Below are 17,446 nucleotides of genomic sequence, written 5' to 3' on the forward strand. Positions count from 1 at the left end.
GCTGCACACATGCCACCAGCAGCTGCTGTGTTCTTAGCACAGGAACCTAAGGAGGCCTTCTCTTTGTGCAAACGAGCCTTGCAGATGGTGCTGCACTGACCTCGTTATCTGACTCTAGTGACCGCTCCGTCACATTTGAATCCTGGCCAGGTCGGTCAAGTCTGGTTGTCTGGATGTCCCTAGGCTGGACCAGCCTGCCAGCAGAATTTCACACAGGACTCCCAGCAAGTCCTGAAGTAAGCCGTTATCACAGTAAGAACAATCTTTCCACCTTCTGTTTATATACTCTTCTCACAAATGACAAAACAGGCACTAGACACATTGAGACAAGGAGAGCCAGTGTGGGGCACGCAGGTATTCAGAACTCAAATCCACGCAGACCAGGCAAGGTTAACGCATAGTAATAAATGAGATACAAAGTTGGTGTAATTATTTAACGACAGGAAAATAATGTTATGAAACAAGATGGTTACAAATAGTGGGTAAGGATGACTTACTTCACCTTTGATTAAAAAAAAAGTATGTATACAAAACACTGGAGGGTTATGTATCAAAATATTGGCAGTATTTACTTCTGTTCAGGGATTAAATATTCTTCTCTTTGCTTTTGTGTACTTTCTGAAACATGATTATTTCTGAAACAAAAAAGAATAGTTACTGGAAAGAGAAACAGTTATTAAATGCCAGAAGTCCAGCAATCAAGGTCTGAAACCCAGGACATGTCTAGCTAGGGGGACAGTGGTCGGGCCCAGGTGTGGAACAGTAAGTATATCATTCTTTCCTTTTCCTACTGCAGTGCTGTTTACCACTGTTTCTTCTACATTTGATACTTATATTTAATAGGAATCTATGAATAAGAACTGGTACAACAGCAAAATGATGCTAGCAACTTTGGTTTTAAATAGCTACAAAATGTAATAACCATTCTGTAGTTACAAAACACACTAAAAATAAAACATAAAACACACCAGAAATCAAAAGTTCCTACAACAAGTAAATAACCCCATCTGACTAAACCACTGACTTCATTGCTCATTCTGATGTATGTTCATTTTCAATTTTCACCATAAATCTGTTTTTCTTTCATGGATCTGAAAGAGGCAATTTTTCTCAAAAAGATGCTCTGCCTTCTAAGTCCTTATGAAGAGTTGGAAGGGCTCACCAAACTCCAAACCACTTCAAACAAACAAGTTTGACTGAGGAGTGTCACCATTCTCTGTGCCTTTAAAAAAAAAAAGTCTGCTAAGTTACCAAATGGAGAACAGCAGAGTATTATTACACCTGTAAATGAGGCTCAAAACTCTCAGACCCCATCCCCGCCCTACCCTCCATGTCAGGACTGCTGGGGCACTTTACTCAAGTAACAATGACAACCCGTACTTCTTCCTCTTAAAAAAGTGAAATGGAGAAAGGATCACTGTTTTAAAATCCCACATATAAAAAAAACAGTGTCACCTTTAACCGGAGGTGCTTCTTAGGTATTTCCCAAAGCCCTCTGCCCTTTTACGTGGCAGCATTTTCCGCAGGGGGTCAGAAAACTACTAAAGTAAGGTCCAAGAAACAACTAAAGGTCCAAGAAACAACCAAAACTAAAAAAATAAACTGAGATAATTGCAGCTGTCCAGTGTCACCTGACCTGTCTGGCAGGCTGACACAGCACCCTAAGCCATACAAGTCTTCAGACACCAGGAAGGAAAGGTACCAAAAAAATTACACTAGAACAGTCACCAGGTTTGGAAAAAAAAAAGATTTAAACTTAAAAACATTCTATCATCACAAAGACTAAGAAGATCCCTTGCTCTGTCCTTGGCCAATCAAGAAATACTGAACTGTTTGATATCCCCAAAGAGACCCACTGGAAATATCAGTGCCAGCGCCCCAAGTCAATTCACACTCTTGTTAGATGAGTCCCAAATCCTACAGCAACAATTCCTTTGTTAGAGCAAGAAAAAAAAAATCCATTTCAGGACAAAGGCGTGTCTTCAGTGAGAGAACTGCCTGCCGTCAGATGGTTTCTTGCTTATGTGCTTGAAGATCTTGGACTTCTCGACTTTTCTGGCTTTCTGGTAGCCGAAGCCACCGCCGCCACCCCTTTTTTTAAGTTTGCCGTCATTGCTGTTCACATCTAAAGGGGGACGTTAAGGAAATCAAGCAACACAAAGACAAGGACTCCAGTCTACCGTCTGCAGAAGAACCAGCCAGCTGTACCCCAGGGGCCCCACCACCCCTCCCCAGGCCACAAACACACGCGAACATTCCAGACAACCAGGAGTGGCCACGTGACTGTGGACTAAAACTAGCAGGGCAGATGTTTAGCCCAGTGCAATACTTGTATTTTTCCACGCACTGAAGCCGAAGAGGTAAATCGCTAAGTGTATAGGAACACATTAAGAAATCCTCCCAGTGTCAAAACAAAATGACTTTCACCTCTGTTGGGAGCTGATTCAGAGGTGCCTGACCGAGTGGAGTTGCTCTTCCTGTCACAAGGGGACTCAACATGTGTTCACAACAGCAGACATTCACTCGATGCTCACGATGCGGAAGGCCACCCAAACTGTGGTCCTCCAAGTCCCCTTGGGAGTTTCTACCACAGTGTTAACGAGCAGGCCTCACTCTAGCTGGCTGTTTCTTCTGTTGAAAATGTGTAATAAAACACATATTACATATCGTTACAGAAGCAACTGGACGTGTTCCCTTTGCCTTTTATCTTGAGTAGCACTTGGGTTATTTTCTTTCACTGGTCTTGCAATTTCCTTGCATGAAATGCTTCAATGCCTGAGAGGATAAGAGCCCTCTGAGAGGTTCCATCTTGTCTTCAGCTTCTTCAAGGTATCCCGCTCCTCTGTGTACCCTGTATAGTGAAGCCACACAACCGCCAAGCCCTGCCCCTCTGAGCTTCTCCCCAGAACATACAACTCCCCCTGCTCCGTCTGCCACTCAAATTCTCATGTCTTTTTGAAAGCCATGAACTGTCTCGCTTCTGTAGTCTCCACCCTGACAATTAACCCCTGCCCACCCCATGTGAGCACTGACAAGAGGTCAGTGACCAGCTTGAAGGCCTGGGCCCTGTAGGCCTCGGCCAGAGCAGACACACCAACCCAAGTGCTAAGCCCCAAGGCCCCCAGTCAAGCTTCTGTCCCTTAATGCCTGGACGAATTCATAACCACAAAGAAAAGGATACTCAAATCAACAAAAGGAGGCACCTTGAAACCAAATGACAGAGCAACCTGAGGCAAGTTTAAGTTATTAACATTAAAGATCTGTTTCAGCGAATGGGAATCATACGCTCGAATGTATGACTTATACGCTTCCTGGGCTGACTTATGAAGGAAGTAGTTCTTTTCAATCAGTTTTTCAAGCTGAAACAGAAAGAAATATTGCTTTTAATGAAATAAAAAAGCACGTCATATAAAACATTTGTTCCAATACACTTGCTCCAAGCTCTGTAATACCTGCAAAATCAGGCTGCAGTTAAGAATAATGACAAAATTATTGTAAGATACGGACTGAAACAACGTAGAGAGCTCTGGAATCTGGTCACCAGCACAAGACACCGAAACAATCACTCAGTCCAAACTTCTCACTTTATGAAAAGGGAGACTCAGAGTACAACGACTGTCAATGAGACACTACAAAGGTGGTGCTGGGAAGACCCTTCCTCCCCCTCTGCCCTGCATACCTGAGACTGAATGTCAGAAATTTTGGACCAGGAAAACTCAAATTCACTTAATGGAACCTAGAAAACAAAAGCACACAGATGAGTAAAGCAGGATGGCTCTGCTGCAGCTCGTCAGGCACTGAAGAGATGAAAGGGGACAGGCCTGTGGGATCCCATGGGCCAGACATCTGCTTGTCCCCCAATGCCAATGGGAAAGGCTTACCTTCCCTCTGTTCACTGCACAGGAATCATGCTATGGAACCCTCTTGAAAGAAAAGGCGAGAAACTGGCAGGGGCAATAAATCACTGAAGCCCTTTTCTCTAAACAAAGATCTCTGTGGATGCAACGTGATGAAGCAGCTTGAAGCTTCTAGCTGAAGGAACCACCAGCCCTTCTCTCCAACACCACACTGCCCTGTGACTAGGTCACAATGATCACAAACTCCTACAGGAAGGATATTTCTTAGCAGTTCTAACTTATTAGATGACTGGGAAAGTGCAAGACCGGTGCTAGATGCTGGGGGAAAAGAACAGCTGCCCAAATCATGGGCCCTGCCATCAGGGAGCCTGCAGCCTTGGGCGGAGACAGGTTAAGTGATGAGACAGCTTGTCGAGCACCCGTGCTGGGGGGACATGAAGGAGGGCAGGGCCTCCCAGAGGACACGGCAGCTAGCGGAAGCAGAGGCTATCTGAGAGCCAGGAAACAGGCATCTGGAGAAAAAGTGCAAGGGCTGATGGCAATCCCTAGGAACTGCTCCACGATGGGGGCAGTGAGGGAAGGAAAATCCACCAGGCGACACGGTGCCAGTGAAGAGGCCCGACAAGCATTCTCACGACCTGGCAAGAGAGAGGCCAAAGCCCGATTAGGGCGGACTGGAGACCAAAATCAGAGGAGTTGAAATATAACCCACTTTTCAAAACGGCAGACTGTGGAAAGGCGACAGGCAGTAGCCATGCTGGACCTAGTGATAGGAGAGTGGGTTTAGGGTTGAAGTTATTTTTTTGGTCAGTCACTTGAGATGGTAAAGAGCTAACTGCCAGGGAGGGACTGAGTCAACGAATAAGGGCCTGAGGGAGGAAGAGGTAGGAAGGAATGGGTTCCCTTGGCCTCGGGCGAGGTGCAGACACCAGGGTGAAGACACGTGGAGAAAGGCTGCAGCAGGGGAGCAGAGATGACCGGTGTGGGGGAGTTCACTCACAAGGAGGGAAGAGGTTTCAAACACGGCTGGGGGGATGAGTGGAGACTGGGGACTGGATGCACCCTGCGCGACACGGAGCTCAAGAACGGGGCCTCGAGGATAGTTTTCTGCTCACACTTCCTGGGGGCGACCCACATAAATCTCATCTGCTAAACTGCTGTAACAACCGTCCGAACAGCATGGCGACGACGCAGGACTCCTCGGACACACCTAGAAATGGTGCTTAAGGCCACGTGCACCGGTAACGAATTCCTCTCGAGAGGACTCTGTCCCCAGCTTAAGGTTTTCCAAGTGAAGGTCTTTACCTTGGATTGCTTCAAGTAGCGAAGGAAACCCAGTTCTTCAGGGCGCAAAATGAGCAAGGCATGCCCTCTGCCGTTCAGGCCTCTGGCTGTTCTGCCCACACGATGAATGTATTCCTTTGGTGGAGAGAGAAAACCCGAGGTAATACACTGGTTTCCATGGCAACCCGTGGCGATCTGCACGTCCAGAACTCGCACGGTAGTGGACGGCAGTGTGCCAGCACATCAGTGTGAGACGGTGCCCACCTCCACCTAGTGGCGTCACACAGCCCGTGACCATGCTCCCCAAAGCTAGTCCCCCATTCCTTCTGCAGGGAGCATCCCCACAGAGGTAACAGAGCCATGCCCGGGGCCAAGGAAAGCTAGACAGAACATTCCCAATAATTCTATGATCTAATCAAATGACTATTAAGTGTGCTTCAACTTCAAAAGGGCTTTGGGAAACATATTTAAATGCTGGCTGATAATTTATATAATCTATTGTTTGTTGAAATACCCAATAAAACTTATTTTACTACATATACTAAAGAATGGTATCTATCTCTGTAAGCAAATTTTATTTCCTTCTGACATCTACTGCTCTTAACAGATCCTAACTTAAGTCCCACGGACACCTCTCAAATCTCCTTGCACACACCCTCTTTGGGTCCTGCAAAAGCCCTAAACACTATCAGCATCAGAGAAATACTGCAGTCACTGCACATTAAAGGGATATTCTGTGGAATGTGGAATTTCTCAGGGAACCTTGGGGTCATCCGGAGGGTCATACTGAACAATCCAGTCCACTTCAGGAATATCCAGCCCTCTAGCTGCCACGTCTGTACACAACAAGATCCCCGAATCTGCATTGCAGAACTGGAAGAACGTGGTCGTACGCTTATTTTGTTTCTGCCTTCCCTAGAATCAAAACAAAACATCCATTGGAACAGAAAAGTTGAAGTTGTTTGCGGGAGGTCTCGATGTAGAATCCCCGAACTGTGGAACTATTACCCTGCTTTATTTCAAGTTCATAACCTGCGCTATTTCCTCAAGGGATGGCGTCCTCTCCTCCTTTCTGGTCCCCGCCCCTCCACCCCCAGCAAAGCTCCCTCCACACAGGATCAGCCACCCACTATCGCCCAAACTACTTAGAACTATGTTTGGAGGAGAGAGCAATACCTCAATCCCCACAATCTATATAACTCGATAAGTGTAAACTGTTTTTAATAAATTCATCATAATCACTTACATGAATGGCCAAGACCGGCAAATCGATGTAGTTCAGCAACTCATAGTGGTATTTCACGGACTTACAGGATGAAAAGAAGACCATTAGTTTCTTCTTCCGGTTCTTCTTAAGGAATGTAAAGAGTAGGAGGAATCTCTTTTCGGAAGGACAGACAACATATCCCTAGGAGAGGTTCAAGTGAACAGACACAAAATAATCAAAAGGACATTTTCAGCTTCATGAACTAATATAATTTGATGGAGAGCACAGATTAATACAGCATATACACTGTTATGCCTCACCTACAGCAAAATTACTGCCTTCATTATAACAACGCATTCCTAAAATAAGACTAATTTTAACTACTGACTCCTTTTATTGGCCACAATCACTGGATACTAAATACTTTCCATATTTCTGAGACTACTGGTTATTAAGTTCTTGTAATCATAATATACCAATACCTCTATTAACTAGAACCCTCAAAGTGTATCAATGATTCATTTTTAGAAGGTCCTTAACAGCAAGATCGCAAATAACCACACTGTCCTAAACACGATAACAAAGCTGGGTGAATATATTTTTAAAAACTAAACAACCAACGAAAGGTTTTTAAGCTAAAGTGTTACAGGAAACATATCATTCATCAAGACTCAACCTTACAGCTCTATTTTTAATCAACCCAGTCTGGATCTCTGCCACCTCATTTCCACAGCGAGGCGCCTGAATCCAGCCTCTCTGCCTTCTAACTAACTCACCTCACATCTTAGCGCAAGAGATGATTAAACAGCGAAATGTTTTTTACTCATCTAAAATTGGCAGTGATATATTTAGTTCATTAACCCATTTGCTTCCTAGACGATCCTCCAAACACTTGCAAGGAAACACCAACAATCCTTAAAATTGAAGGTATTGACAAGAAGTACCTGCTCAAGACCATCCACGGTTGCATGAGCTTTATCGTCATCAACACCAACATACAAGGGCTCCTTTTTCAGAGAAATCCTTGCCAGGTCTTCAACTTTCCGAGTTTGTGTGGCAGAAAAGAGCATGGTCTGTCTGCGGGCTGAAACACACCCACATAAACATAACCCAGATCCTTCAGGGAACCTTTAGAATTGCTTCACAACTAAAAACGCTCTCAGTGGAACTATCAGAAATGAGAGACATGGTATCACTATAAATTGTAAGAAAGGAACACCATGGACAACTTTATGTCTAGACATTTGACAACTAAGATGAAATGGATAGCCTCCTTGAAAAAGAAACTGCTAAAGCTTGCTCAAGAAGAAATAGAAAACCTGAATAGCCTTGTATCTATTAAGGAAATTATAGTTAAAATCTTCATGTAAAGAAGACTCCAGCCCCAATGGCCTCTGCTGTTGAAGTCTATCAAACACTTAAGAAATATTATCAATATTTCATAAACTCTCCAGGACATTGAAGAGAGCTTACTTCCCAACTCATACCTTTTAGAAAGTTTTAGCAAAGTGAATCCAGAAATATATATAAAGGATAATGCACCATGACCAAGTGGGGTTTATTCTAGGAACGCAGGGTTGGTTAACAGTTGAAAATTAACCAATATAATTTACCATATTAACAGACTAAAGAAAAAACATCTGATCATTTCAACAGACACAGAAAAAACATCTGTCAGAATTTAACATTTATTTCTGATTTAAGAAAAACCTCAGCAAACTAGGAACAAAAGGGATCACCCTCAGTCTGATATAGGGCATACAGATCTAGAGCATCTACAGCTAACATCATACTTAATGGTGAAAGACTACCTAAGATCAGGAGTAAGACAAAGATGTCTTCTCTTGCCAGTTCTATTCAGGATTATACTGGAGGTTCTGGCCAGCTCAATCAGGCAAGAAAACAATTAAGTGAAAAACTTTATCTCACCAAGATATGAAAAAACCTGTACACTGAACTCTGAAACACTGCTGAGAGAAATTAGGGAGCTAATAAACGAAGATCTACCTCATTCACGTGTTGAATGACTCAACACTGTCTTCCATCAATGATCAATATTCAGTACAATCCCAAGATCCCCAGAGATTAACCAACTGATTCTAACATTCATATAGAAATGCCAAGGACAAGACCAGCCAAAACAATTTTGAAAATGAACAAAGTTGGACGGTTAACACTACCTAATTTCAAGATTTAACAGGAGGAACTGGAAATTCCATACACTGCTGATGGGGATGTAAATTGGTACAAGTTAAACATACACCAGCCACTCCATTCCTAGGTAATCACCCAACAGAAAAGGAGATATATGCCCACAAAAAGAGTTGTAGATGGATGTTCATAGCAACTTTATTTGTAGTAGACTGAAACCGTTAACAACACAGCCGTCCATCAACAGTTAAATGGATAAACAGGTTGTGGCATATTTATACACTAGAACGCCACTGAGGAATAAGGCAAAGAACTACTGATATGTGTAACGGCACAGACGAATCACAGAAGGATTTGCTGAGCACAAGAAACCAGACAAAAAGAGTTACACTGCATATGAATTCATATGAATCCCTGGAAAATGCAAACTGATCTACAGTGACAGGAAGCAGATCAATAGTCACCTGTGAGAGAGATGTGCATGGCAGCTGTTGGAAGCAGGGGACGGTGAGAGGGAGGGATTACAAAGGCACAAAGAAAGTTTTGAGGGTTATGGAAATGTTCACTGTATTGACTGTGGTGATGGTTTCGAGGTGCAAACAGGCCAAAAACGTATCAAATCATACATTTAAAATATGTACAGATTATTATGTTAATTATACCTCAATGAAGTATTAAAAAAATTGTATAATGTACTGAACTATGGTGTTTTTATAGATATAAGCAGTTTACAATGTTTCAAGTACTATAACCAAGGTATGTACCACTCAAACATAACACAGAAAGCAGCAAGTCAATGGCTACCCAGGAGATGTGAGGTGGGGTGGCGGGGACGGACGGGAACAAGACGTACGTTAGGACTGTTCAACTTGCATGGCAGCCTCTCAAATGGCAAAACCACTGCATTAAGTCACTAGTGAGAGTGATGCTTATGTTGCAAACTACATCTGAGGGTGACTGGCACAACCTCTTCACTTGCTAAGTTAAAATTCTGACATTAGTAGTTTTCATACAGGAAAAACTCTCATCTACTTCCAACAGCTACTCGGCAAACCACATGCAGATGCTACCTACTTACTTGGCAGAAGTTTAATAATTTGCTTTAATTCTTCTTCAAACCCAACATCCAAGATACGATCAGCCTCATCAATAACCAGACACTGTAGGTTTTTATACATAAACCCTGGTGTATTCTGACAAGACAAAGGACAAAGAAAAACTGTTAGCTGTCAAGTTTATGTTTCACACAGACAAAAGATGGGGACCACAAAATAGTGTTCTCTTACCTGCATATGGTCCAGGAGACGGCCTGGTGTGGCCACAATGACGTTGATCCCATTGGCAAGCTTCTGTGCTTCAGCAGATCTGTTACTGCCACCCATTATTAACCCATACGTGTGAACATGGTGTGTCATCAGTTCCTTAAGGACACCAAAAGTCTGCATGGCCAGTTCCCTAGTAGGTGAGAGAATAAGGACTCCTGTTCCTAAAAAGCAAAACAGGATATACAGTGAAAGTCAAACTGTAGTTATCACCAGGAGTCCACCAATAGCTACAATAGACTTCCAATGGGATACTGGCAGAACCAATGGGACCACAGACTTACCATTCCTGGGCATGAACCTTAACTTAACAATGAGTTCGACTGCAGGAATGAGAAATGCCAGGGTTTTGCCACTGCCTGTTTTTGCAGCTGCCAGAAGATCCCTAAAAAATAAAAAGGAAAAGGAGAGAGACATTTAGTCTACTCATTCAACAAGTACCATGTACTATCACACATGTTTTAGGCACTGAGGCTGGATCATAACAAGAAAAAAGTCCCCACCTTCTCTATCACTGAAATCAATCATGTGGGTTATAAATACTTAACTCAAAAATAAGAATTGTGCTAAAAACAGAAGTGAACAATTTTCTCCAAACATCAGTAAAGAAGCTAAAGCCTTTAACGAAGGTTGGGTATGTTACCCAACACGGTGCAAGATCAACAGAACATACTGGTATTTTCTTTCCAAACTACTAGCACTAAAAATAGCACTGATGCCCAAACCTCAGTGTTAATCATACCTGCCTTCCAGAAGTGGTCTGATACTTTTATGCTGAATTTCAGTCATGTTTGTAAAGCCCATTTCTTTTATTGCCTTCAGAGTGTTCTCATTGACAAGATTAGTCAGAGAATCAAACGAAGTATCCTCAAAAGCTCCTAAAGAGAAGACAGTTTATCATTAGCAAATTTATCTTTTCTTAATACTTAATATTGCTAGCTTCCTAAATTAGTTTTGCTGATTGAAAACATTACTGGGTTGGTGTCAAGCTTAGAAGAGCTTCTTCCAATAAGAAGAGAATAAACCCCAACCATTCCTATAAAAAAACCTTATACCTTTGAAGTTTCTCCACTGCTAATGGCCGTGTGATGTAAAGTCCAGAGCCTATACTGTAACAAAATAACAGACGGAGAGGTGGTACAGTCAAGGGACTTGTATGAAATGAAAATGCCAAGGTGGCGGGAAGGGGAGAGGGGAGAGGAGGGGGTGGTTTGCAGGGGGAGAGTTCAGAGAGAAATGAAATGTTTAAGAAATGTGAAAAAGTGAAAGCATTCAGTGTAATAAAAACTGAATACGAAATCAATAGTCACTCTCACTCCAGAAAGACAACTGAGAAGAGTCAGATGTAGCCACAGATGGTTAGACTGTACCCATATATCAGGTGTGCTGTGGTTCTCCAGCAGGGGGAGGCATCAGGATCACCGGGGAGCTCCCCGCCCCACACGTGCCCTGGCTATAACCCAAGTTTTGGCAACCCTGACACCACTGACATTTTGGGATGGATAATTTTTTGTTGTGAGAGGCTGTCCTATGCATTATAGGATGTCCTGCAGCATCACTGACCTCTACCTACTGGATGCCTGTAGCCTGCCCCCAGTTCTGACAACCAAACATATTGGTGGCCAACCCTCATGGTTTGCCTGGGACAGAGGTTTAAGGGATGCAGGACTTTGAATGGGAAAACTGGGATGAGCCGGTCACCCTACCTGGGAGGTAAAATTACCCTGTTTGAGAACCACTGCCAAAACCTTTGCAATTTTGATTATGGAGATTGGGTGCTGGGCCTCAAATTATTTTAATAAACAAAAAACCCATACCAAACAACCCAAGCAACTGTTAGACATTTCTGGTTAGGAGCAACTGATTCTAGCCTAAACGCTTGACTTTACAGGTAAAGAAATAGAGGCTACAGGAGGTGACTCTGGCACAAGCCCCTCAATAAGGTTAATTTCACCCTTCTCTTTTAGTAATGGAGCCAGTATTGAACCTCTGGGCTCCAGACTTCCGGGCCAATGATTTTCCTACAACATGGAGTGAGCTTTAGAAAGTGACAAACCAAAGGAACAGAGGACCCCAAGAACTATTCGTGTGCATGTCAAAATATTTAGTGTTAGAAATAAAGAAAAGGGAAAAATAGAGAAAGAAACAACAAGAACTAAGGCACACAACGTGGATGATAAAAAGCAACAGTTAGATATAAAACCATTTCTTGTCAATACTTATTTTTTCCAGGTAAATTAAATGCCACAACTGAACCTTTAAATACTATAATCCAAGCAGGCATGCCATTTTAGAGAAGATCTATCTGGAAAATGTTGATAGCTACCTGTCAGTCCCAGGGGCAGGCTGGGTACCATGCTGTCATCGTCCTCATTGTCTGGCTTCTCCACACTGTTCTCTGTTTCTTCAGAAGCCTGGGCACCATCTTCAGAGTCTCCTTTGTCTTCAGTTTTTGCTTTTTTGGAATCTTTGGATTAAAGGACAAACCGCCCCCCCAAATTTTTTTCTTAAAATAAGAATACCAGATAAGACCATAAAATAAAAGACGTGTGATGCAAAAAGGCATATTTTCAAAAGCTTAACATATTTTCAGTTTTAATTTGCTAAGAATCTCTTTTTCCTGATTAAAAAATCTGGCTATATTAAAAAACCCAGTGGGACACACAGATTTGCCAACACACTTTATTTTTTAGGCTTCTTAATACATATTCTTTTACTGAAGTATAGTTGATTTACAATATTGTGTTGGTTTCAGGTATATAGCAAAGTGATTCAGTTCTACATACATATATGTATATATTGACATTCTTTTTTAAAAATTCTTTTTCATTATATTGAATACAGTTCCCTGTGCTATACAGGAAATCCTTGTTCTTTGTTTTATATATGGTAGCATGCATCTGTTAACCCCATATTCCCAATTTATCCACCCCCCGTCACCTTTGGTAACCATAAGCTTGTTTTCTGTCCGTAAGTCTGTTTCTGTTTTGTAAGTTCATTTGTACTATTTTTCAGATTCCACATATATGTGATATCATATAATATTTCTTCCTCTGTCTTACTACTTATGTATTATACCATCTTAAGTGAGCAAGAAATTTTTTATAAGCTGAACTAAACAATTTAAGTATGTTAATCACACCCAGTTCTATAAACTTTACTGAGAAAAAAAACAAGGGAAAGTCATTAACGTTTTTTAAAATAACTTGTAACAAGCACCGGTTTTTCCTCCTATGCCATTAAACACAAATTTTCTATAAAAGCTAATTTTGTTTTAAAGGGGAACAGAAACACAAAAGGCTCTTCATGTTACTAGAGGCAGACTACAAAGCAAGAGCAACAATCTACTTAGCTGGGCGATAGAAACTGGCCTGTTCCTTGAATGTAAGTGGTGAGGGGAGGAGAGGGAAGGCCTCCTGGCTTTTCATTTCTACATCCACAACTTTCGTAACATAGTCCCTTAAACTACCTTTGCAGTCTTACCTCCCATCATGATCTTAAATGTTCCACTCTGGGCCAAATGGGTTAACTACCATGCTGGGCTTTTACAAGTTTATGGCAGTTAGTGATGCTAGTTAGAACAGAATTGACCTAAACCAGAACTCAGACTCTTTGTAGCCCAGGACTGGCCTCTTCCTTGGACCTTACTACCACCCTTCTGGGAAATGGTCAACACTGCAGGACCCACACGTTCAAAGGCCATGGATATTATCAGCTGGTCTTCAAGGCTTATTACTTCTGTTTTCCTTAAAACAGTTCTTAACGGTTACCAATAGGATTTAAACTCCCAGCCCTGTGATTCAATGCTTGAGAGAAGAAATAATATCACTTTCTTAGGCATACTCAGAACAAGAATCCTAAGGGCACTAATCATTTTAGAACAGGATTACAATCACTTTAAATCAAAACTGTAATATCTAATCCTCATGCTTTTCTCTATCTTATTTCACTTTTTGTTTAAACGATTTCTCATAACTTACGAATGTATTATAGCCTGTAGGTAGTAAAAAGACAGCCATGCATGTTCGGAAAATTCAAAGTGTCTTTCTAAATGAAACCTTTATTTCAGACAAAAGATGAATAGGATATGCTAACACAAGTGCCTGCAAACTTCTATAAAGGGCCAGACTGTAAATATTTTAGGCTTTGCAGGCCATATGGTCTCTATCACCACAAAGGCCAAGTGAAAAAATGGGCATCTCAGTGTTCCAATTAAGCTTTATTTGCAAAAACAGGCAGAAGGCTGAATAGTCTGCTGACACCTGTTCTATCTTGTCTTGAAATCTCTGCTTGCTCACATTTCAATGAAAATGCCTATTCTTTCACCTAAGCTTATTCAATCCAAGAATCTTGCAAAAGAAAACAGCCCTGCCTCCCCAGTCCTGGCCATTCTACTCACTTGGAAATTAACGTTCCATTTATTCAGAAGTTTCCTAACTGCTATTTTATACACTTTGCATATCCAAATTATCACTAAGTTCCCTTTCAAAGGCAGGAATTTATTGTAGGAAAAAGGAATGGGGCAAAAAAGACGTAAATGAAAAGAATCGCTAATGCAAAGTCCTTGACACATAAAGACCCAAGACAGATTCTACTACCAGCCCAGATTTCTTTAGTGTCAGTAATTCCACAATTCTCTTTGGAAACAGGTAAACCTAAAATATTTCCCATAAGATCTTATGGAAAAGCCCGAATGAACTTTCTGGCCAGCCCAATACTATGTCATAGTACGTTCTGTTTATCATAAAAAGCTCAGATAGTTACCTGCCCAAGAAGAGCAGTATTTTGAGAAACGTTAAACTGCAGCCCCTCCGGCCCCCTCAATGTCTGCTTTAGCTACCAGGCTAGTTTCTCCTATGCCAGTAAGTACAGAGGAGTCTTGCATGTCATGTGGACATATGAAGAAGCGAGGAAAAGCAGAATGATAACTTGAAAACCTGAATAGCTTAAGTTCAACGACAATACATACCAGGCCCAGCATCATCCACTATTTTTCTCTTTTTCTTCTTCTTCTTCTTCTTCTTTGATTCTGAATTGGGAGACTGTATTGCTGCTTCCCCACTGGTCAGCGTGGTAGATTTCTTGGAGGATTTTTTAACTTTTACATTTTCCACTGTTTCTTTAGGTAAGTCTCCATTTTTCTTGGAGGATTTTTTAACTTTTACATTTTCCACTGTTTCTTTAGGTAAGTCTCCATTTTGGGCTTCTGACCAGCCTGCATTCATAGACTGTTTTAGGAATTTTTTAACTTTTCCACCTACTACTGCTTCTTCAGAGATGTCTCCATTTTGGGTTTCTGACAAGCCCACATTCACAGACTGTTTTAGGGACTTTTTAATTTTTCCACCTCCCACTGTTCTTTCTGACACATCTCCATTTTGAGTTTCTGACAAGTTCACAGCTGAGGCCCCTGTTTAAAAACAGAACACACATATTGACAAAGAAGGAAAGGTTTACTTAGAAACACTGGTATCCCAAATGAGAAATGTCATGGCTTCCAGGACTGAAATGATTTAGTTTTCACTTTCCTGTCATGTATATTAAGACAACTTCCAATTTTACAGTGTTCTACTGCAGGACAAATAAATTAAAAAAAAAAAAAAAGGGAAAGCCACACTGATTTTTTAACTTAAAAAACCACATCTCTGTCCATCAGGAGTTAAAAGTCTGGACCAGGAAAACTTCAGTGAGGTTAAATAAACAGATGGGGCCAATGTTACTTACAAAATATACATTCTAATATTAGGTATCTGACAAATATACTTTCCTAGACATCAGTGAGTTGAAAATTCTGTTGATGTAACCACTTATTTGTCTTGATATTTATCATATATAAACGCCTAAGACTGTCTTTACAAAAGTTCCTGTTTATATACAGAAAAAGCACCATCATCTGTTACCTTTAACTAAGAAGTAGTTAGCAACGCTTTGTTATTCTATAGGAAATGGAAATATAAGGGAACTTCAAAAACATTATTCCTAAAACCCACACACCTCTTCTCTCCTCCAGGATTTCTTTCAATCAACTGATCTCTGCAGAAAACCAGCTAGTGTAAGGCATTATGCCTCCAACACTGCCCTAGGGGGCTTCTGTATTACACAGGACCAAAAAAGGTTAACATAACTTCAGGATGTCTGACCCACTGTCAGGAAGTTAGGACTGCAAATGAGGTAGGTAAAGAAAAGTGACATTCAGGTAAAATGCCTTTCATGGAAGTCTTTAAGGATGCAAATACGTAGAAGCTCTTAAGAAATTTATAACCTAAAGTTAGTGGTGACAGGAAGACAGAGCACGAGATTACGCACATGCGTATGATATATGCAAAAAGTCACTTTGGGAGCTGAAAATGATGAAGTTCTTCAAGAGTCGAAACAGAGGGCAGGTGGGTAGGGGAAGGCAAGGGTATCAGGAATGTTCTGTGAAGTGCGACACCCAGCTTGTTCTGAAGCGACAGAAACACGAGACAAATGATGTGAAAGGAAGATGCGGGGAGGTGAGAAAGTTCCACGTGACTGACTGGAAATGGGGGTTGGGGATGACCCTAGAGGTGGTGCGGAAGTCAGAAAGGGAGGGTGGAAGTGGGGCAGGCTGGAAACGAACTCTTAGAAGCCTCCTGCCAGAACTCTGTAAGGACAAACTGCCGCTCAGAAACGGCAGATCTGGGGCCACGCGGAGAGTCGGCATCTGCGCGGGGCCCGACGGGAGGACGCCCCGGCCTGCCTTTCCACGCTCCGCAAGCACGCGCGCTCTGCGGGGACGCTGCCAGCGCTACATCGGGGCCGCAGGGCCTCCCCACCAGCGCCGCTCGGCCGCTCGGCCCCGCGGCCGCCGCAGAGCGCCACGGCCCACGTGCTGGCTCCCTCCGCAACCCAGGCCGCCGCGAAGCTCAGCGCATCTCACCCTGGAGCTTTAGGTTTCGCTGCCGCAATTTGAGGTTTCGCTTCTCGATCTTCTTGCGTAAAAGTTTCATCGGTAAATGAGACATGTTGCCAGTAAAGTGCCTTCTCGGCGGCGCTACACCCGGCTTCTCTGCGGCGCTACACCCGGCTTCTCTGCTCTCCCCGGTGACGTTACCTCCTTTCCGGCCACCCGAGCTCAGTTCAGCCAGCCGGAAATACGTCACAGGAGCGCTCGCGGTCGGCGGAGCGGAAGTGGGTCCGGAGCGGAAATGCTTCCGGGCGCGTGCGCCGTCTTACCCTTGGAGAACGGATTCTCTGCAGCGCCCTCTAGGGGAACGTAGGACTGGCCCTGCGCTGTGTTCCTTCGCATTGTGCCCGAGCCAGCAGAGCACTGGGACATGTGGTAGTTTGAGCTTCTCCCGGGGAAGTGGGAAAAATCAAGGCCGAGCAGAGGGCCTTAGGGAGTCTCCATTCTTATGTTCCTACCCTCTTTGGATCCTGGACGATTTAAGTTGAGTAGTACCTAAATTACGTAGATGTGTGTTTTCAAACTTGTTTGACCGCTCTCCTTAGTGAGAAATACACTTTCCATGTCACTTGCTACCCAGTAATCCACACATAAATATAACATTTCTCAAAGCAATACCCTAACTCTTGTTTCACTTTGACGTTTTCTTCGATACCATTCATCCCATCCTAAATTCTGAGTCCGTTAAATATTCTAC

At 42.6% G+C, this 17,446-nt stretch overlaps 1 protein-coding gene across 2 annotated transcripts; it reads right to left on the bottom strand.

The window, feature by feature from the left end:
* Positions 1 to 415: 415 nt before the first annotated feature.
* DDX18 (DEAD-box helicase 18) lies at positions 416 to 16,935 on the bottom strand. Of its 2 annotated transcripts, XM_027082596.1 has the most exons (14): positions 16,723 to 16,935; positions 14,791 to 15,231; positions 12,148 to 12,288; positions 10,564 to 10,699; positions 10,106 to 10,206; positions 9,786 to 9,985; positions 9,578 to 9,692; positions 7,293 to 7,432; positions 6,388 to 6,549; positions 5,904 to 6,056; positions 5,163 to 5,276; positions 3,680 to 3,736; positions 3,182 to 3,359; positions 416 to 2,125 (listed from the first exon to the last, which is right to left on the bottom strand). In XM_027082596.1, exons 1-14 carry the CDS (start codon positions 16,805 to 16,807, stop codon positions 1,983 to 1,985), a joined length of 2,166 nt encoding a protein of 721 aa, XP_026938397.1. In that variant the 5' UTR covers positions 16,808 to 16,935; the 3' UTR covers positions 416 to 1,982. The 2 variants fall into 2 exon arrangements, with proteins under 2 accessions (XP_026938397.1, XP_026938398.1); XM_027082597.1 differs by lacking the exon at positions 3,680 to 3,736.
* Between the last annotated feature and the right edge of the window lie 511 nt (positions 16,936 to 17,446).

This window comes from Aethalodelphis obliquidens, unplaced genomic scaffold, assembly GCF_003676395.1.
Source record: "Aethalodelphis obliquidens isolate GAN/ISIS:26980383/991018 unplaced genomic scaffold, ASM367639v1 scaffold47, whole genome shotgun sequence".
Classification (NCBI taxonomy): domain Eukaryota; kingdom Metazoa; phylum Chordata; class Mammalia; order Artiodactyla; family Delphinidae; genus Aethalodelphis; species Aethalodelphis obliquidens.

Coding starts and splice junctions, on each gene's coding strand:
- DDX18 (XM_027082596.1), bottom strand. CDS start 16,807: ATGTCTCATTTACCGATGAAACTTTTACGCAAGAAGATCGAGAAGCGA. Junction 6,550..7,292: donor CCGTGGATGGTCTTGAGCAG/GTACTTCTTGTC, acceptor AACCTCTCCTAG/GGATATGTTGTCTGTCCTTC. Junction 3,360..3,679: donor TTTCTGACATTCAGTCTCAG/GTATGCAGGGCA, acceptor TTTCTGTTTCAG/CTTGAAAAACTGATTGAAAA.